Genomic DNA, 21,987 nt, shown 5'->3' with positions numbered 1-21,987 from the left:
TGCTGAGAAACAGACTCCCAGACCCACAGCTTCCAAATTACTGGTAGTGTGGGTTTGCTCTCATCTCTAGAACCACGAGGTAAATTATTGGCAGAGCTAAAGTTAAACCTACTGTTTCAAGTTCTGACCCAGCACCTCTCCCACAACAGTAGCAATAAACTTTTTCCTTTTCCTGTCCCTCTTTTTTCCTGCTCTTATTTGCTTCCTTCTTGTAAACACTGTGGCAAGAAGGAATGTGCCCAGTCACATTCTAACGTGATTACAAGGATGAAGGAAGTTGGAAATGTGGGCTAGGTATTCCCTTGTATTGTCACTCACTCAAAATCCAAAATAGTCATCAGCAAAAATATTAGTGATCTAATGCTTTGCAGTGATCTCTTCTGTTGTCCCTGCTTCATGCTTGAAGAAGATGTGACTGATGGGTTAAGAAACCGACTCATATATTTGCATCAATGTCTTTTAACCCAGTTGTCCTTACTCCTGGTCCTTTTTAAACAAATAAATTGCTTACAAATACAGCTACATTAACATAGCCTGGTTTATGTTTTTAGCAACAAGTAGTAGTAGTAGCTGCCTGGTTGCTGTTTGTTGCTACTTCTATGCCAAATGCTGGTAAACAGCATTGTTTTAGAGGTTCTGCAACAGTACATTGTACAGCTTCTAGTTACTGTACCTTTAGCTGATCTGGCAGCTCAGCTGCCACTAGAAACTTAAGCATTCATTAGCATTTCATGAGCCTTTAGACAATATCCCTATCTGTCAATTCAGTTCTTTCATTGACAATAGTGTTAATGATTTAAAATATTCTGCAGTGTAACCAGACAATGTCAGCTAAAATGGGAAATGCTGCATTTGCATTCCCGGTATCATGCAAAGCCATTTCCACAGACACTGAGCTTAAGGCAGAGAAGCATTTTAATCCTTGATGTGGTGAGCAGTGAGAACTATTATAATAGCCCATGAAGAAAACAAGGTACTGGAACTCAACAGAACAGCAAGAAATGCTACATAGAGAAGTACGTTTATAGTGTAAAATATATTGAATAGAATTTATTAAATTACTAAACTACGCTTAACTGTAATGGGAGAGTTTATAAAAACAATGGTGCATAGAATAGATCCAGTGTTTTAGTGTTCATTGCATTCATTCATATGCTTTCACTCCTTTTAAAAATAAAATCTGATTGTTGTGTATATCCCTGGGCAGTATGACAGGACAACTTTGAGCAGAATTGTGAAGATTCAGATCGAGCACCAGTTAAGTTGTTAGTGCAGCAAAAGCAATTTTCTCCAGACTTCATCCTTCAAAATCAGTTAGATACTTGTTTTTTTACACAGACATCTAACGTGAAGGTCTTGTAGATGCCTTGAGTCTTTACATCCATAATAACCTGAAGTACAAACTGCTAAATTGTCTAGCACATTTGACTATCATACATGTTCTAGCCCACCTATACCAAAATTCTGTTCTTTAAATGTAAACTAGTAGGCCATGCAAGTATTTCTACATCACCTTCCTAGTATGCTTCAGTGCTAATCTGAAGAGGGCGTGGATTGATGGAGTTCAGTTAAGGAAACCTCTGACACTGCCATCTGTGATATAGATGTGTTAGAATACAGCAGGGACTGTGTTCTTGTGGCACTGGCCACTCAGTAGTTGTCTGGAGATGACTGTCTTTGGGTTTGAATTTATGGCTTATGTGAAAATGTATTTTAACCAGTATGCAGTGTATTGTAATGATCTTGTTCCACAGAATGAGGAGGGAAATGTTTGTGCAGTGGGAGGAAATTTTCTTTGCTGTTTATAGGCTTGCTGAAATGTGTTCGACTATTTATGTAAACAGGAATATCAAGGTTGGATCTCAAGTTGGTGGAAGTGTCACTGATGTATTATAATGAAGATGAACTGTGAGAAAGCAAGAATGAAAATAAAATGGAAGTGGAAAAGTAAACTGACTCTGTATAGGTGTTTTCAGGGTTTTTGAAAATTTGTAAGTTTGCTGTTGTTTTCTCGAAATTTCTCCGTCTCCTTGCGAGTACTTTACCATGAGAAATAACAAGATCTTACATACTTCCATAGATCCCTCCACATGGTGGATCTTCTTCCAATGTGAATGGTATACCTGAATCACTCCGTTGCCAGAGTCCTGAAGGTAAGACACCAACAATTACTTTCCTTGCAAAATTTTTTCTCTAAGTAACAGTTGGTTCAGCAATGTCAGATGGTTTCCAGTGTCTTCAAATCACTTTTTGTTCTGAGATACCTGATACCCTATTAACAGCCAATCAGAAAAATTGTTAATTGCATTTACTACATCAAGGCCGTAAAGCTAGAAAATAAATTTTATTCTTTTTTGTCAAATAGTAGCATATTACCGGATCCCCCTTTTCACTAGTCACTCTTGAGAATTTGAGTGATTTTGAATGTGACTTGTAGGGCATCACCAGAAATGTGTTACAGCTGGTTTGAGAGTGAGGTTCTCTTCATAACTGCATGTGGTGCTTCAGGTAGAATCACTAGGCCCGTCAGCTGACCTTAGCTAAACTTAACCTTTAGTTCCTTAGCTCTTTAAATCAACGTTACTTCTTTAAAATTTTATTTTAAAGTCTTTTTAAATTTAAAAATACTAAAATAAGCAGCTATCAAGCTTACATTTTGGATGTTTCAGCAACAGCTAAGTGAACTTGAAGAAGTTCAACAGATAAAATGTTTGGTGCTTTCTAAAAATGATCAAAGACTTGGTGCCTCTGAATCACTATTTAATTCCCCTTATTGTTGATTTATTTTTTTGGTATCATCTTTTATGGAATAAGAAATGTAGGAATCAAATTTCTTATTCATTGGTCGAGGTCTTATTGCCACATTAAAAGAAAGAAACAAAAGTGTAGCAGATGATATCATCATGGCAATGGTAGAGCCTGCTTTATTCTAAAAAAAAAAAAACAAAAAGGAAAAAAATAATTGGATGGGATTATGCTCTTTATTTAATAAAGTTATTTTTACTTGCCATTTTGTTTTTTTACCTGCCTTTTAGATGAATCTTACTTCCATTTTTTGCTTTCAGTATGCAAAAATATCAAAAAGATACTTCAAAACACGTGTTTTGTGTTCAGAAAATATTCTGTGTTCATTACTTTTAAAGTACATCCACACACAAAGTAATATTTGATTTATGTGTTCAAAGGTCAGATAACGCTGATTAGCCTTACCTTGTTCATTGTTATGTTCTTAGGTCTTATAAGATAAAAATAAGAGAATAAGCTGTGAGGGAAAACTACTTTTCAATTCTGTTTTGTGTTTATGATTCCTTATTCTGTATCTGTCTATGGGGGATACGTTACATCCTGCTGACACCTCTCTTCCTTAGTTACTGACCTTGCCTTTTTGCAGGTGTGAATGGAAACAAGTGCTCAGTGTCATCCACCATTCTAGAGAAGTATAAAGTTGGAAAGGTGATTGGTGATGGCAATTTTGCTGTTGTGAAGGAGTGCATAGAACGGTGAGCAAGGAAAATGTTCAGTAATGCTGTTTATTTTACTGGATAAAGCTGTGTATTAGCGTAATTGCATGGAAAATGTGATGAGGTGAATACAAAGAGCAGTTGCAAAGATATGCCTATGCTTCAGGAGAGCTAGACATAGCACAACACACAGAGCTCTCTATGTGTTATTCCAGCAAAGGAATATGAGAGCAGCAGTGGAACATGGCTTTTTTATCCCCCAAATTAAGGAGGTATTACCTTCTAATGGAAGCTCTTAAGGAAAACCCTATAGATCTTCAAGAAACTCCCTCTCACCACAGGTAAGGCTGTTGTGGCTGGCAGGAAATTTTATGTGGAATCTAAGCAGTCTCCCAGAGCACTTCAGCTCTGCCTCAGCAGTTCTGCTGCTGTAATATCCTACTGCCTGCTGCTTAAATGATTTTTCACAGCTTTAGGTAATACTGTGAGCAAAGTATTTTTAAAGGCATAGAGTTGGTGGCAGTTAGCCTGTGCTATTGACTCCCTTTTGCTTGCTTGTTCGGTGAGGTAGTATGGTGAGGAGCCAGGAACTTAAATCAGTCTTTCAGTATTCCAGACTCTGAAATATTCTTGTGCACGACTTCCCTTGGGGTAGGCAGGATACCTTTACAGACCTGTGCTGTATTACTGCTCTTCCCCTGCAAGCTTTGTGTCACACTTTGCTGCTGGTGTAAACATAGCAGATGATGTGACTGTCACTTTCTCAGTTTATGTTTTAGAACCACCTTCTGCTATCTTCATCAGTCCGAGAGTTATGTCAGCTTCTTAAATATTATGAAGAATCTCCAACTTGACTACAAGTACCAGGCAAATTCAGCAAATGTCTGTAGAAACCATAGAACTTACAGGAACAGTTTCTATTATTTGATCTCTGTCTGATGGTTTTCTTTAAAAGAAACATAATTATGAATGGAAACAACTCATTCCAGTCTAGCAGATCATAGCTTCATATACAGACACTCTTTCCGAGTCATCCAAATGAGCAAAAGGTTTAGGCAGTAAGGCTGAACATGCTGAGCATAGATGTATGGGTCTTACAATCCCTAACATTATGCAGCCATTACTGTTTTTCCTCAAGAGAAAGGTTTCTTGATACTATGTTTGATTCATTTCTCTCCATTACTGAGGATAATATTGGCAGATGATATGCAACACAAATCTAATACTTCCATCTGGTTTATAGCAACGAATGATGATCATTATTTTTAATACCTTTTTGAGAAGGTGATATACTAGCATCCAAGGTTTATATATTAAAGAATAAAGACTGAGGTGGCAGCTTCTAGAGATACTAGCTGATTACAGTACTGATAAAGAAAAAAAAAGTGACTAACAGTGATCTGAGTATGCTACAGTTACTGTTCCAAACAAGTTCCTATTGCACGTACAGGTTTAAGATAATGCTTCTCGTCAGTGTCAACATCTAGATTCCATGGTCTTAATGCTTCTTTTTTTTGGAATGGTTTCTACCAAGAAACTGTGGTTCCTGACAAGTGGTACCACATCAAAGTAGAATCATTTCCCTAGGGCATTAAAAACTGCAGGTCTGATACAAAAATTGTGAGAAGGCAATATAGCCAGCTGTGTTGAAAATTGATTTCTGTCCATTTTGTCTTGCAAGAAGCTACACATAAGAGGCTTGAGAGAAACTAAGTGAATGATGCTTCACAGTGTCTTCCCACACGCTGTAAGGCTGGCCACAAATCCTTTGTTATCCACAGAGTGAACAACATTCATAAAAGATATCAGGCTAAATGCATAAGATAAGCTAATATTTTTAGGAATAACTGCTATGCATTTTGGAAATCACGTAAATTCCACTGAAAATGGGACATGGGCTGCTAAGTCACTTGGGTTTCTAAATGTCTTCTGTGCTTTTTGGAATGAGAGGATTGGACTAGAAAGACAACCTTCCAATTATTTAAAAACATGAAAAATAAAATTTAAACTTGAAGACCTAGTTTTGTATTTGATCCCACCTTTATATTTAGTGAAGCATTACTAAATGAATTTTATATAAAATAAATATACTGCAATTGTTGCTAACAATAATGAGAGAGGAAATACCAACTATAAATTCTCTTTTTTTGAAATTCTTTTTAATTAGTATATTTAATTTCTCATAGTGCTGTGCTTGGAAGCCTCAGTTATAAAGCCAGGATCCCATTATATCAGCTGTTCTACAAAAAGAATTAAATGGTCTCTTTTGCAAAGGGTGCCTATATGTCTATATATGAAGACATGAGTCAACAGATGGATACTGACAGCTAGATAGAAGAATGCCAGAAACCTGTCAGACAATACTGGTCAATATGATAGGCAGTGATATCAGCACACAAATTGTGTCGCTGATATCTTTTTTTTTTCTTAGGTGTTATCATAAAGGACATTTGCAGAAGGGATTTGAAATTGGTTAATGAATTGGCTTTGTGAATGTTAACTCCTCTTTCTACACAGTATAAATGCTGAAGGTTTCCTAAGTGGGTTTTGCTGATCAGTTGTTTGCAGACTTTCAGATAGTGCACTTAATTTAGTGTAACATAAATTGCGATTTTGAATTATACACTGTATTCGTAGTAGATTTTACATCAGCTCTATAAGAGGATAGCATTTCACAGATACCACTTAGATAGCACTTCTGTCTAAATACTGGATCAGGTTGTAACTATGACAACCTAGCAGATACAGCTGCACTGTGAGAGCAGAAATTCTGTACTGCATCTTTTCAATAATGGATAATTTGAATGTGAAACAGTAACTCTGTTCCTTTTTTGCAAAGTAGTCATTTTGATTAGCAGTATCTAATGCAAAAAAGTATAGTGAGAATTAAACTGTAAGCTTTAAAATGTACCTGATTTTTCCTTTTGTAATTGCCTCCATTTTTTATTTATTTATTTTTAACCATACAGGTTAGTGCTGTTCTGAGGGACACTGGAGTCTCTTGGTACTAATACAAAACCATATAGTAGCAATAGGACATTTAATTTTAACTCATCCTTAATATAAGTAGTAATGTCTTATTTGGTGTTGTTTATTTGTTTGTTGTTTTTTAAAAAAAAGTCATTCACTTGTGCTTCTTTCTCATTTTTCCCCTTCTGAAGAAATGCAGATCATTTTTGTTGCTTAAAGGGGCAAAAAGCAAAATAGAGCTCCTTCTTTCTGGGAGAGTATTTATTGAAAATAGTCATCCTTTTTACTTTGTATATAACCACCTTCTCAAATGTCCAGTCACTTTAGATACTTGCTACAGAGTTCCATAGAATGCTGAATAAAAATAGAGAATGAACGAAATACAAAAGGACAAAATTAGCACCTAAAAAATCCAGCAGGATTTTAGACTAGTGTGTAATAAAACAGAAGGCCTTAGCGCTACTGAATCCTATTAAATTTTTCCAGTAGGGTATCAGTTTTTCTTCTGCTCACTTACACGTAAACATGCATGATTTTATCTTTAAAGCCTAGCAGTTAAACAAAGCTAAGTGGAAGGCTTAAGACAAATTTTGCATGTTGCATTAAAGTGAGTGCTAGGTCACAGAAGAATGAATTGCAGCTGGAGCCTGGGATTAATACACAAAGTGAGCCAGGTTGTGGTAGTCAGGGAAACAGCAGGCACAAATGTTGCTGAGAAAATGAAAAACAAAATCAAGTCCATTCTGTGAATTTTCTGTCAGCAATCTCCATGGGTCAAGGCATTAAGATCTATATTCTTACAGATAATGCCACATAATGTTGACTGGTTTCTGATTAATTCTGATGAACTGTTCTCATATTTTTCTTGCTAGATCCACAGGAAAGGAGTTTGCACTGAAGATCATTGACAAGGCTAAATGCTGTGGAAAGGTAGCGTACAACAATTTACATGCATAAGAATAATAGCAGAAACAGCACGAGCAGCTGCTCATTAGTCATAAATGGTGGGTGTGTTTGGGTTTTCTGACTGTCTGTTCAACAGGGTGATGATATTCCATCAAAGAAGCAAAGTAGTGAGTGTTAGTCTGCTAGATTATAGAGTAAAAAAAAAAAAAAACAAAAAAAAACCACCACCAAAAAAAAAAACAACCACCAAATTGTCCTCATATTTATTAAACTAACAAAGAAAATACCAATATTTGTCCAAAGTGAAATCAGAAGAGAAATTGATGAAATATAGCCTGATGATTTTGATCTGTAAAATATGAGAGAAAATTTGCTGCTATATCTGTATTTATATAATTCCCTTCCCTCTCTGCCTCTTCCTTTTATCTTTTTATGGCTATACATACTCCTTTTATATACAGAATATATATTTGGAAAGAAATTTTCTCAACCATTTCTTTCTGTTTATTTAGTTTCACTTCTTTGAGAACAAAGATCTCTTAACAAGAGAATTCATTATGCTTTATTTTTAATACATTAAAAAAAGACAAAAATTTTCTCCGCAACAGAAGAGCATGTTACATAATGGAAGTAAGTATCCTAGAGTTTCACATACCTCCTCATAACTACAGGGATTTTAAAAACAAGGAAAAAATCAACAACGGGTAAAACACAATCAAGAATGTAGACTATGCGTTAGAACAAATAACAAAAACATAAAATACTTCTATTTTAACTGCTTTGCCTGTGAACAATATACCTTAAAAACAAAGTGCTCTTGAGGAGCTTGACTCAAATGGATAGTTTAGCGTTAGCTAAAATAAAACTTGGGGCACAGTATTAATTAACAATCAAATTCTGGATTAAAGACTCTGAGAGCAGGACATGAATTCCATTCTCTCAAGGTTACTAAAAAGACAGTCTTTTTTGATGCAAATACCTTATTTTGTATGTAAATGACCACACTGAAATGATTCTGAAGTTAACTTTGCAACCAAGTCAGGCTTTTAATTCAGTGGTACCCTTTTCGTCAATTACATGGAGTAACTGCTTACAGTACAATTCTGAGTCACAAATGCTAGAAGTGACCTTGTAGGATGATGATGTAAGTCTGTGTGATGTTCTTTGTATGCTAAGGAGCGGCACATTACCGTATACTAATTGTATACTAGCATTACTTGCTGTGATGACTTGCTCTGGACCTCTGCTTAGAGGTGCTCTAACAGAAATGGTCAATCTGTGCAGATTTTAAGTTGTGTATTAGATAGTAGGAGATGAATGTTCCCTCCCCTCATCACTTTTTCTCATCTTCTCTAAGTTTATTTAAGGGAGAATTTAGAAAGGAATCTTAAAAATGTACAACCACAAGAAAAACAGTGCTAGAATTGCCTTACTGAGATTTAAATGTTGGCGTTTCTGTGGCTGCTGGAAGGATGAGCTAGTGTGGTTTACTGCAAAAGAAAACTTCTGGGCGATTTTTACTGCTTGCAGCTTCAGATGTTTCTGTTACTTGTCTGAGTCAGCCTCGTAAGTATCATAAATTGGAATGGTCCGGAGACAGACAAGCCATTCTATGCAGTAGATTTTAGACTTATTTTCTAGTTAGCATTGCTGCTACTTTAAAACAAACAAAAAAGAACAAAAGAAGAATAACACTATGGATGTATACCTGTCTGTTTTGAAAGGACCAGTATCTGTATAGCTGCATACAGATGTATGTGTGCGTGTGTAAACAGGACTGTGGTTAAGAAGATGTTGATAGCTGTTAGGGCAGTGCCACAACTGTCGAGAAAGAATTTCAACAAATAAAATACTTAAAATTTGCTACAGCTTAGTCCTTCCTCACCCTCTCTCACATGTCAAGATAAGCCCTATCTTAAAAACAACCATCTGAACCAAATATGCATGACTTGTAAGTTGCTCACTGCTCTCTAGCAATTTATGTTGGATGTCCTAAAATTTGAATCCAGTTGACTAATGCATTTTCTACAAGCAGACTAAATGTTAATTATATGTTAATTTATCTGTAAATAAAACATATGATTGTAGACTAAAATCTATATTGTACTATCCAGGAGAATGTTATAAAAAGTTTTAGAATTATTTTTATAAATGACAAAAATTGACAAACCCATTGGTGTGGTTGAAAATAAGTAACTATACGCTAGTCAGCATGTTGAAGACAGGCATCAAAACAGTAGCTCAGCAACATTTTGGAGTCTTTTTTAAATGAACATTATTAGTAGTGATTTTAAATAAAGATCACTTATGCCTTGGTTTTTATTTAAAACAATTAACAATTGAGTCAAGTTAAATGAAGAAGGCATAGGTGAAGCATAGTGTCTCAGTCAGAATTAATGGATATAATAAATTGAGTATGTTACCTGTTCCTTAGGTAGAAAAATCTATAATAAGATTCTAGATTTTGTTTGGACTATTAACACTAGTTTTGAATTTACAGGCTTTCATCCATAAGGCTTAGTATGCTGTGGCTGTTCACTTTTGTCTGATGATGAAATTCAGCATTGTGTTTAACAAAATTGCTTCATGTTTGTTTGTGTTTTGTTTTTTTCTCCAGAGCACATTTGCTTGGAGCAGACATATGTTTGTTCAGAATGACAATTGATGCTCTTTCAAATTGAATTTCAAAGGTGTGACTGTTGAACCCGTGTATGCTGCACCATACTCACCAAATGAGATGCACACATGGCATGTGGTTTCTGAGTTACATAGCCAAATAAAGCTTTGGCAAGAGCACTATAAATAACCCTGGAAATAGAAGTTAAAGTAGCATAAGATCTTTAATCACTGCTTATGCACAATGGATCACATCTACCTCTGGTGCTCTGCTCACAAATGCATGAATTGCATGCTACTAATCAGTGCATTAAACATTAGTAAGTTCAAACTCCGGTGAGATGATTTGATATCTGCCAAAGTAAAGGAAATTTCTGTTTTAAGCAGGCATTGTTACTTAAAGGGAACCCTACATGCAGTATCTGTATTCCAATGTTTATAGCAAAAAACGCAAATCATTCTTCCAATGAAAGGAGCATGTAGTTTTCTTCACTCTCCAGTGTTAACCAGGTGCTAAGACGTATTGGAAAACAAAACATCCTGAAACTAGTTGTTCTTGAAACCCCTTACTTTCTCAGAAGTATAAGGAAGGGGAAATAAAACTCAATCTGTGTGCTCTTAAGCTGTTGGAGCCACACTGACTTAACTGAGCAGGTACCTATTTTGCAGATTGTAAATCTGAACATACATATAAAATGAACAGAAATCTATAACCAAATCAGTTATCGTATTTTTCACATATATAATCCATGTCCTTTTTAAAGTGCCAGTCCTTGAAATTAAATCCTAGGTAATCTGTCCTTGAGTAACCTACGCTAAATGAGAGGTGAGAGCTGGAGTGGATCAAGAACATGTTAACTATTGCTGGGGGGTGGCAGGCTACAATGACCCAGGTTCATTGATGTTCTGAGCATCCTAATACCCTCATAAGGAATATAACCTGCACTTCCTGAATTGCTGTCGTGTTCCAGGGTCTTTTTTTGGAGATAATCCATGGGTTATGTGTTTGAAATGTGGTATTTTAAATTAACTGCTGAAGTACAGTTGGGCTAAAATACAAGTTAAAATCCAGCAGCTGACAATAGTTCTTTACTACAAAATGAAATACCAAAATGAGTGCTCACTGAAGAGCTGATCAAAGGAAAAGGAAATTGGCCATTTTGTGTCTATTCATATAAACCTCTCTACTCTTTTACTGACCAGGAACACCTGATTGAAAATGAAGTATCTATTCTGCGTCAAGTGAAGCATCCAAATATCATCATGCTGATAGAAGAAATGGACACCCCAACAGAACTCTATCTGGTAATGGAGTTGGTCAAGGTAAGACTAAGAGTTTAAAAAAAAAATAAAAACAATTCTCTGTGCTAGTCAAGGATGTAATGTCTAGGAGAAATATATCTAGAAGGTATAATCAGATAAGATTTTAGTGGCAACCTCCATTTTTAGTCATGCAAATATTCTTGTCAGTCAGTTACATTCATGGGATTTACATCTCTTCAGTTTTAATTAGACTATTCGCATGCAGGTTTGAGGTAATTTTGCAAAGTATGTGCACAGCTTAGAGAGAAGCGGGTAGTGTTTTTTTATAGCATGTTTAGAATATGCAGTAGCTAACAGTGGTGTGCATATCCCAATGGAACATTTGCGTTTATTTCGCTAATATCTTTTTTTAATCATTTGCTTTAAAGGAACAAATTCTCTTTAATTAGTTCTTCTTAGTCAACTGTAGATACAACAAATAATCTAAACTCAAATGATTATGTTCCATTAAAATTAAACCTTAAAAAATCTCACCTCTTTTGCTTGTGTCAAACATTCACTTACCTTATGTCCAGTTGGCCAAAAACTTGATGGTGCTATTGTACTTGTACAGAGAAAAAAACTCAAACTCCATTCTGCTGTCACTTTGTGAACCAAATATATAAGTTGCATCAAGTTTTATTTCTGCACTCTCTCTTATCTGTGTTCTATACATACAGAGCAGCAGTGCCCATAGGGTTGATCAGCATGTCAGATACAAACTAGTGCAACTCATCACTTTTTATTTCTGTCTGAAACATTGTTAGATTCAGGAGTCCCCACTAGAATGGCTGCCAGCTTGGGAAACTCTGAAGAAAGTCTGTAATTGTTGAATTCATAATTTTTGTAACATCCCATTTCTCTCCCTTTCTAGATGTTATTTTTATGTAACTGAGGCGTCTCTGTTTTTAAAAAAGTTTTTTATTTTTAATATTTTAATAGTTTACCATCTTGGTGCATATTTCCTGAATTTCTGCTGCTTTTCCACGTGTACTGAAATGCTTGGAATGCCACCCACAGTGGCTCAGATAAAGCACTCCTACAGATGTATCCAGGGTAACCATCATAGAGACACCCACGTAAAATTCATGGCAATGACTGGAAATGCTGCATTAGTAACTCATTTACATGTTGTTGTATATTCCAAGAGAAATAGGGTATCCTAGTCAGAGACTGCACAACTGGCCTACTCTGAAATCACCTGGAAGTTCTGCACTTCAAAGGCATCCTGTTTAGCTATATTTATTTGACATTTTCACAATATATCCAATATTTCCAATTTGTAGTTCATTACAATTGCTACATTTTTGTGTTATGTTAGGCTTTTTTTTTTTTTTAACTATTGGATTTACATTACTTTAGGCTTTATGCAAAATCAGAGCTGTTTTTTGCTATATGAAAGTAGTATTACACTGGTAAGATGAAAATGGGAAGTGCAGTCACGTATGTAATATAAACAAGTAATCAGAGGTAGAAAAATCAATAGAATGAAATCAAGACCAAAAAAGGGCTGTGCTTTGTGGATGACTCAAGTCACGGTATAGTATCTTGGTGACAAAAATCATCTTTCCCCAAATCATTTCTTTTTTAAACTCTTTAACAGGCCTCCAAGCATGTCTTTTGTACGTGAAGATTTTACATGGTGTTTTTACAAGGTATCTTCAACATCTTAATTATTTTTCCTGAAGTGATCTGTTATCTTTCCATTGCTTTAGGGAGGAGACCTATTTGATGCTATCACTTCTTCTACAAAATACACAGAGCGAGATGGGAGTGCAATGGTCTACAATCTAGCCAGTGCACTCAAATACCTTCATGGTCTCAACATTGTGCACAGAGACATCAAGCCAGAAAATCTCCTGGTATGTCCCATTTATTTTCTCATATTTTCTCTTACTTTGTTCTCATTAATGCAAATGCTTGTACATAAATGTCAAAGAGCTGAGTAGAGAACGTGAGGAATATTAATTTAGAATAAGTATGTATAAAATAAATCTTCTGCCATGAGATAGCAATCACCATAACCCAAATGAGCTGTGCTCAAACACATCCTTAGACCTATCTTTATTTACATTTCGATTGGCTGCCATTTGGGCAAGTGGGAATATTGTCTCACAGAACAATGAATTTTAAAGCTGTGTTGATGAATTATTTATTACATTTTGCAAGTGGGAGAGAAGGTGGGCTGCGTGCCATTTCTTTGCGTGATCATATGGTTATCTCAAGCAAATTTTTTTCTTCTTCTTTCCCTGTCATAGCAGGAACATCTTTCTGATGACTTACTAGTATTCTAGCCCTGAACCAACTCTGTACAAACATTTATTTTGTGATATGTCACTGACTACATTTTATTCTCAGCAGAGATATAAAATGAGTCTGTTGACAAGAATTACCATGAAATCTGCTTTGGGAACTGCTTAGGATCCAGTGCACAGAATGGGAACAGGGTGCTGCCTTGCTTATATACAGAGGTGATAATCAGGTATTACATATTGGGTATGATATAGCACATGTAGTGCACTGAACAACCAACCCTGCTTGAGTGACTGTCAGCAGGAGTGCTAGTAGCATTCATCAACACTTGATAGGCATTTCTTAAAGCCTTCTGTGGTGTTTGTCGATCACATTTAACAAGGAGTCATGGAGTATCGCAGAGCAAATTTTGAACTATTAGAAGGATGTGGTTATAAGCTGAAAATATTTTCTAATTAACAGTCAATTCTTTCCCAACCAATTCCACTGGCAGTCTTTAGCAATTGAAATCAGCCCTCAAATAAATTAGATTGTTTAGCAAAAGAAAGAGGGGGAGGCTTCTCCTGGAAAATGTAGACACAGCAGCATAGCACATAAAGGAAAGAAAATGAAAGTGGAAGTTTCACCTATTTTCAGCACCTTTTCAAAAACAGCCAGTCCAAAGAAATTTTAAGCTCTCATTAGTATTTGAATATGTTACAAATAGGCACAATGTTCTTTATGTCTAGGAAGCCTAAAGAGATTCTTGACAGATGCAAGACTTATTCACAATGATTACAATGTCAGCATGTTAAGATAGCATACTGGTATTGAATGTGAATGCAAATATTTCCCGTCAATTGCCACCTGTACTTGGAAGTAGTTAGGTCTTTTGCACAGGGTCACCCAGCTGTCTGAATTCTGTTCTCTTTACCAGTCATGCATTCAAAAATACAAACTATAAGAGTAATAGCAGGTACGAAGTTGCTGTATCAAGGATAAAAATATTTCCATTAATGATATGAATTATACAGAGGAATGAAGGAAGGTATTGCTGCCTTAGTGTTACTCAGTTGTTTGAGGAAACCAAACAAATTCAGCCATTCTAGAGATGCTGGAGTCCTGTGTTCTAGAACCTAGATCCCACTGAAATCACAATAACAACATAAACATTTATTTTAAGAACAAAACCAGTATTAATTTATATGGAATGTGTCCTTATAATTTCCTTTGCTTTTGTTCTTTTTTTTCTTGTTATTACTGTCATATAATGCTTTTCTTTCTATTAGAAACTACCTTCTTTCCCATGCAAAATAACTCATAACAAGATGTGCTAGATTCTTTATGGGGCTTTTGAGTAAGATGCACTTGTATCTGCACAGAACCTTGGATACTTTGTAGTCAGCTTTCTCTTTACTGAACTCTTCTAGTATAGGTGCACCTGTGAGACTAAGTTTAGGTAAAACATTCCTATGGTTTAAAAAAATCTTTCAATGACCAGATATTCCAATCTGATTGTGACCTACAGATTGGCAGCTACAATAAATTGCAAGTATATAATTATGTTTTTTGTATTATATTTAAAATCTGTGTTCTGGGATTGGTCCCCCGCATATTAATTGCTTGAGGCTTATGGTCTGATTTTAGCTGGCAAACAGCGCCGTTGAACAGCAGCTCCAGCTGCACTGTGGCAAAAAGTTGCCATACCATTTTTCTCTTTTTTCTTTAGAGCAAGGAACCGGAAACATCACCCCAACCCATAATTTAACAGTCAGCATAGCCACGGTCTCACAAAGGGAATAATTTGTTGCTGTGTCATGGAACAAGCTGAGGGGAAGTACCATCTCTACTGTGCTGATCTGACATGACAATATTGCACCTTACTCAGAGCAAGCTGTGCGGTCACATTCAGTTATTTTAAGGGCTTTTACCTGTGTCTCTAGCCTCAGACTGTATTTCTTGGGATATCTTTTTGGAAGGTATTTATTGGTAATTGACTGACTTCACTACTTCCATAGAAATGTTATGTTTGAGAACTGTTACCTTTTCATCTCTTCTGGTTTTGGTGACCAAATATTCATTCACATTCATTTGGTGCATTATATCGTGGAAAGTAGGCAGAAGAAGAGAGTAGCACTACCAGATAACAAATAACAGTGAATTGTCTAGGGTGTTATCAGAATTAGCCATACAGATATTTTGCAGCAAGTTCGGTCTTCAGTCCTCAAGGCAGAATTTAAAAAGTAACAATGGAGACGATAGGATATATTGTAAATTTTCTGGAATTTGCCAATTATACAAACTGTCCACAGCTAAAAGTTTCATATTAGTGTTCAGACTTATTTTCTGTGGATAAATTGCTTTTCTCCAGTTGTTATTTGGGGCAGAGCAGATGAGTGTTTGTGGATGTGAGTGTGATTATTTATTACAGTGTTGGCACTCCACTTTTAATTCAGTTGGTTTCATTTCAGACTTTGTCCAGACAGCTTGCAGTTCTCATTTGAGCATAGTTTGTCTATGAATGGGAGTAAATATATATTGGATTCAGGAAGCAACCGAACCACAAGGACTGAGCAATTGCCAGTTGTGAAATCTTAGGATCAGAAAAGATTGGTCAAGTGACAGCTTGATTCTAAATATTTTTTTTCTTATAAATGCTGTTTTTCAAACAGCTACTTTTGTAGAAGGATAAAAAATAAGGTTATCTGGACTCTTGCTTCCCCTGCAAAATCCATTATCTGACACGTATTGTTTTCAGATGTTTCATTTTACTTAAATGTAGCAGAACAGATGTACTTTTCTCAGTTTATTTGTATGTGATGATCATTCTTTCCAGTCATGAAAAAAAGCTGGAAAAAATTGTAGTCACGGATATTGTCCAAAACAAATGAGCCCAGTTGTAGTCTCTAAGTGTTTTCTGATGGGAGCTCTGAATTTACAAATATACTTACATTGAATTTCATGCTGAGAAACAAGTACATGAGGATTCATTGGTGAAAGTGACATTGCTCAATAGAAAGCAAAATTAAACCTAATAGGGAAGAAGATGGAGATTTCATAACAATTTAAGTAACAGCTCGCTCCATTCTTACATAAACACTTTTTTTAATAGACTATTGAATATGTTATGTTAATCTTCCCTCATAAAAAGGTGTGCATCAAGATGCAACTCTTATAAGATGTTTATGTTAAGTAAGACAAAACTATTACAGCCTTCAAAATAACATCCCTTGTTTTGGGATGGAAAAACAATCTATTCGACAGTTATAAAGACTCTAGAAGTTTGTGCTATATTTGCATAGTAGATTATTTTACTTAGGTAGCTTTAGAGTTAGTGATCAAGAAGTACTTAAAACATCTTAACATTGTAATTTTATCTAGGTCTCTAGAAAATTACATAGAAATGAAAGATACATTAGATACAGCAGAAATCTCCACGCATAGAATTTATTAGCAAGTGTAAGTATAATTAGATGAAAAAAACTTGGTCGTAAGCTGAACAGAGAGCTTAATTTAAACATCTGTCTTTCAGCCAAAGCTTTGTTTCATTTCTAAGCATAATGTGCCAATTCCTGTTCTAGTCTAGGTGTCTTTATAGAGACCAGGATTCCTTCAGTGTAACGTGGTTTTACAGTAGTGCAGAGACATGGCCCTAACTGGAGCCAAGAGTTATACAGTTTCCTTGTGTTTTTTTCTTGGACATTTGTCCGTCACATTAAGAAGTTACTCTGAGTGTCCTGGACAGCAACCTACCATTTCTCAGATGTATAATATAGCCATCTTTGTTTAAGTTTTATGTACAATTACAAAATATTAGTAAGAGAAATTTTAAGTTCTTGGCTTTTTAAGAACTTGTAAAGACTAGAATGTCCAGTAGCAGAGTAAACTATAGCAAGAAAATATTTTCATATATTTCCTTTTTCAAATTGAGATTACTTATGGCTGGACTGTCAAGAGAAGCTTGTTCTTTGAAAGTCAATAGCTTAAAACACATTCAAGAATCATGGACCTTAACCCAGCTGTAATACAGGACTGTTGAAGTTACATCTTATTCCTACCTTCTCAGTGTGACGATGATTATTTTCCAAGTAAATCAAAAGATTAAAAAAAAAAATGCAAATATCCTCTTCACCATTCTGTTTCTCTTTTCCCAATTCTAGGTCTGTGAATATCCAGATGGAACTAAGTCTTTGAAGCTAGGAGACTTTGGATTGGCAACTGTGGTTGAAGGACCTTTATATACCGTTTGTGGTACGCCCACATATGTGGCTCCAGAAATCATTGCAGAGACAGGGTGAGGATAAGTAACTTAAGACATAGGTCTTGTAACCAGATATTTTTGGCAGGTAGCTCCTACCTGCTGTAAGAACTAGAATGCTCTAATAGGATGGTCCTCCATCTCTTTTAACCAAAATAATTATGAGAAAACTGGCAGCATTCAGCTCCTGAAGGAGGCCAATTTCCCTACTCACCCTGTTGGTTTAATTAATCAACCCCATTTTTCTGTATCTAAACAGGTGGTTGCGTAAATCCAAAGTAATTTTGTGAAATGGCAGAACTTAACTAGTCGTCTATCCTACTAGACAAGAGCTCTCCATTCCATCTTAGCTGATTCTTGCCTTAACTGTGAATTCGATCCTCCTAATGGAGGAAGGTTTGTTGCGTTGTTTCGAGCATTGTTCAGTGCATTTGTCATATTGACAAATATTTCAGAGCTGCAGTGATCTCAAATGTCAAAGTGTACTTCATTGGCATGTTTTACATTTGGACAAACTGAAGCTACTGAATAGGAAAAGAAATAAGAAAAAAAAAAGCTCTTGTTGACCTCTAGTGCTTTAATTTCTGTGCTTTAAGAAAAGGTGCAGTTCTTTACCCCTGTGTTACTCATTCATTTAGGAAACTGGAGAATCTTTCTTGTTGCTTAGCAACACATAATAATGTCAGAGGTAGTTACTCCGGTATGGGGACTAAGAAGGCGCATCCTTGTCTTTTATCGTCAGTGATTCTGGATTGGGAAACCTTGATGCTGAATTGAATTGGGGTAGTGAGGGGGCCAGGGATGGAATTCTGCGGAAAATGATGTTATCAGGGCTTCCTAACTCTGTGAAGGACCTTAAGTAAAATCCACATCATCAGCAAGCAATTTATAGCAGAATCGCAATGTATGTTCATGTAATTTTCATCAATTGTTTGATTGAAATGAGTTTTATTTTTCAATTGAGCACAAGTAACGCAATCTTGTTTACTCAGGTATGGCTTAAAGGTAGATATTTGGGCTGCAGGCGTGATCACATACATACTGTTATGTGGATTTCCACCTTTTCGCAGGTGAGTGTCACTGTATCTCCTTTCTGTAAGTAAGCCTTATCTATCTCCTTGGAAAAGGTGCCTTGGAAAAAAAAAATGGATTAGACTGATACATTTCCTTTACCTGCTTGGTCCTTTATAAAATTGGTTTCAGTTGTCCCTCTTGTCATGTTTTGGGATTTTATGTCCTTAATTTTTCTATAGGAGCAGCTGGCTTACTGCTGTGTCCAGAGATGTGGTGGTGGTGGTGTGAGAGCATAGTTTCTTTTCCTTTTGTCTGCTACATTGGACCCAGTTGAATGAATGAGTATACTTCGCCCTCTTATGGCAGCTTTCTGGTTTTGTGTTAAGGGAAAAAAAGTTAATAGTATACTGAGGCGAGGGGAAGAATTTATGTTGCATTTTTAATTTTGTTAATCTTTTTTGGCAAGTGTCATATGGTTGATGAAGTTTGTTAACATGATTCGCACTGCTTAATATCCCTGTATGCATGAAGTCTACTAAAAGTCAGATGGATGTGCTTTGCTTCTCAGTATTTTTTTTTGCCAGGGAATGAGAAGTAATTACCACATTTTAATCAGGAATTCTCCCCTTCCCGTTATTCTTGTAAATAGTGTTTGTCCATTTTTACAGCAAAACACCTAGTTTTTAACTAAAAATCACCAGACCGACTATTTTGCAAAGAATACAATATAAATGATAGTCAATGGAAAAATCATCATTTAGTTTTGGTACTTGTTTTTTGCATGTTATTAGTTTGTTTAAAACTGAAAACATGTTTTGAAAGCGATATTATACAAATAAATTACAATTGCTTTGAATACAGTTTGGGCTGAGGAGGCAAAATGTCCATACTATGCTATCAGAATCAGGACTTAACAAAGGTTAACAAGTACTTGTTGCAAAACCAACCCAAAACTAAGTTGTTTATAACAGAGAGAGTTTGAGTGGATGTTCACAGTAGTTGGGGCCAACAAACAATTAAAAAAAAACCAACACTGCCTCTGCTTCCTGAATATTTATGATACCATACTTTTGATAAAAAGGTACTTACCCCCTCAGTAGCCCGCCAGTACTCAGTGGATCGTGTGTTTTCCATATCATCTCTTTAGCTTTTGAAAAATCTCCTGTTGCAGTAGCTTAGTAGAAGAGGCTCGTTTCACTACACTTCTTCCCATGTCATAGTCTCTTTGTGGCAGGTCCTTTAGTGCTAGGCTGGCAAGTGACTTATTTTTAAATCACCTTTACTGTCACTGCATGATGTGTTAGCTATGTAGTCTCTATTCCAGTAGAAGTACTACTTTTTATTACTCCTGATGGTGTTAACTATGGCAAAGACCTCAGAAGTGCTGCCACTATATAAGCCTGCAAATTATGCACTTGTAATAATTGATACAAAATCATTTCTGTCCCATTTCAAAATCAAATTAAAAAAACTCGTGCCAGACTTCTTTCTTCTGATCTTTTTAAATTATTGCTGTTCTACAGTGAAAACAACCTTCAGGAAGACCTTTTTGATCAGATACTCGTTGGGAAGCTGGAATTCCCTTCGCCCTACTGGGATAACATCACTGATTCAGCAAAGGTACTGATACGTTGTCTAACATGGAAAACAGTTTCTGACAAGCCACTGAAAAGACTGTACCCTGTTGAAAATGCAGAAGAGAAGATTCAGAACAGACTTACCTGCTCTTCCAGCTGCTGTGCCTTTTTAGTGAACTTAATAGTGCTTGATGAAAGCTCAGGTTTTGCAGACCTACTATCATGTTATTGTCTGAGTGAGTAAGTATGTATAGCAAAATGGCAGTCACATCGTGTTGTTGGGTTTACTTAATGAAGGACTACTTATAGCAGGTTCAGCACTTCCCCTATAACATAACTGTCTCTGGATTTTCCCCTCCTGACATTCTTTTAAAAGAAGAATGATTGCTATGTGGACTGAATACAATTGATATTATTTGTTCCTATTTTACTCTAGAGCCAGTTATTAGAACTTTCCAAGAGTCGCAGCCAGCTTATTTGCCATTGCTAATAGTTCTTGTGTTATCATTGACGTTTGTGTTTAAAATGATTGATTCTGTAGGATAAAGGTTTCAAATGTTAAACCCCACTTGTCAAGTTAATTTAGGTAATGTTCTCTAAATTATGTCTAAAGATTCTCATTAGCACATAGAGGTTATTTATTATCCAGCTAATGAGAAGTTGCATTTTTTCCTGAATTTCCCAATGGCTGTTACCTGAAAAGAGAGCAAACTTACTGATTTGCCAGTGTTTCCCAAGCTCCAGTCATCTCCTACTCTTCCAGACTTGCATTAAGAACAAACAAGGCCCTCAATCTTGGTACTAGAAGCTGTCTTTCACTTAAGATTTACACGGACTAAGTGACTTCGCTGGTTGAGAAACCTCTCGGTTTGTATGTTATTTGCATGAAGAAGCCTTTTCTCAAAACTGAAATGATGATAATCTTCTTGAAATACTTTTGAGGAGTGAATATGACTGACAATTTGGAGGTTATAAAAAGTTTTTGAAAGGGGAATTTGGCTCTAATTACATGAATTTGTTCATAAGGGAGAAGGAAATATTTGTCTTGATAGGCTTGTAGAACCAGGAATTGCACCAGTAAATTAGCTGTTAGTTACACAACAACAAACAGTTGATGAAAGTTGTGGGGGGGGTTGTTTTGTTTTTAAACTTTACTGTCTGCTTTGCAATAATGACCTTTTTAAGGTTTATCATATCCATAAGCAACATAGTCTTACCATTAACAAAAGGTCCACGGAGGCATTTAATAAAGCTGAAGACACTTGCTCTAGTGCCTCTAAAACATGATGAAAGCTGCAAACAAATTATGATGAAACCATAATCCCAAATCTTTTTTGATTTAACCACATAATTAAGTATTTTCCCCTATCTATCTGCCTTTTCCTACATTGGGTGATTCTGAGCTGGAGAATTGAGTTAAACGTCCTTTTATTCTTCTGGTGGAACACATAAGAGTTTTAAAATAATTTCAGCAGTTTCTTGAATTTCTGATGAAGTTTCTTACCTCTGATTTGGACTCTTTACGTACTGTGACTATGTACCTTGCCCATAGAGGATCATGTCTGTCCTAGGTTTGTTTTCATTCTGGTCCCCTGCACGAATATAGAGAACAAGTTGGAACATTATCGCTGATGCTTGCAACGTTTACTTT

The 21,987-nt window shown here is 35.9% G+C and overlaps 1 protein-coding gene across 7 annotated transcripts in view; it reads left to right on the top strand.

The window, feature by feature from the left end:
* Positions 1-21,987, top strand: part of DCLK2 (doublecortin like kinase 2) — an 85,468-nt gene that overhangs the window by 55,408 nt on the left and 8,073 nt on the right. For 6 of the 7 annotated variants that reach the window (XR_005819373.1, XR_005819372.1, XM_040555336.1 and 3 more), the window contains 8 exons: positions 2,081-2,153; positions 3,392-3,500; positions 7,304-7,361; positions 11,157-11,276; positions 12,971-13,117; positions 17,648-17,781; positions 18,738-18,815; positions 20,283-20,379. Coding sequence is in view for 5 of the 7 variants with exons in the window: in XM_040555336.1 (XP_040411270.1) it covers positions 2,081-2,153; positions 3,392-3,500; positions 7,304-7,361; positions 11,157-11,276; positions 12,971-13,117; positions 17,648-17,781; positions 18,738-18,815; positions 20,283-20,379 (816 nt within the window). In the remaining 2 variants the exon portion in view is untranslated. Of the gene's footprint in view, positions 1-2,080; positions 2,154-3,391; positions 3,501-7,303; positions 7,362-11,156; positions 11,277-12,970; positions 13,118-15,216; positions 15,728-17,647; positions 17,782-18,737; positions 18,816-20,282; positions 20,380-21,987 lie in introns of those variants that run through there. The other variant, XM_040555339.1, reaches the window with a different exon arrangement.

This window comes from Cygnus olor, chromosome 4, assembly GCF_009769625.2.
Source record: "Cygnus olor isolate bCygOlo1 chromosome 4, bCygOlo1.pri.v2, whole genome shotgun sequence".
NCBI classification, from domain to species: domain Eukaryota; kingdom Metazoa; phylum Chordata; class Aves; order Anseriformes; family Anatidae; genus Cygnus; species Cygnus olor.
Note: the sequence above shows the minus strand (reverse complement) of the source record. Positions and strands in the feature narration are given on the sequence as shown.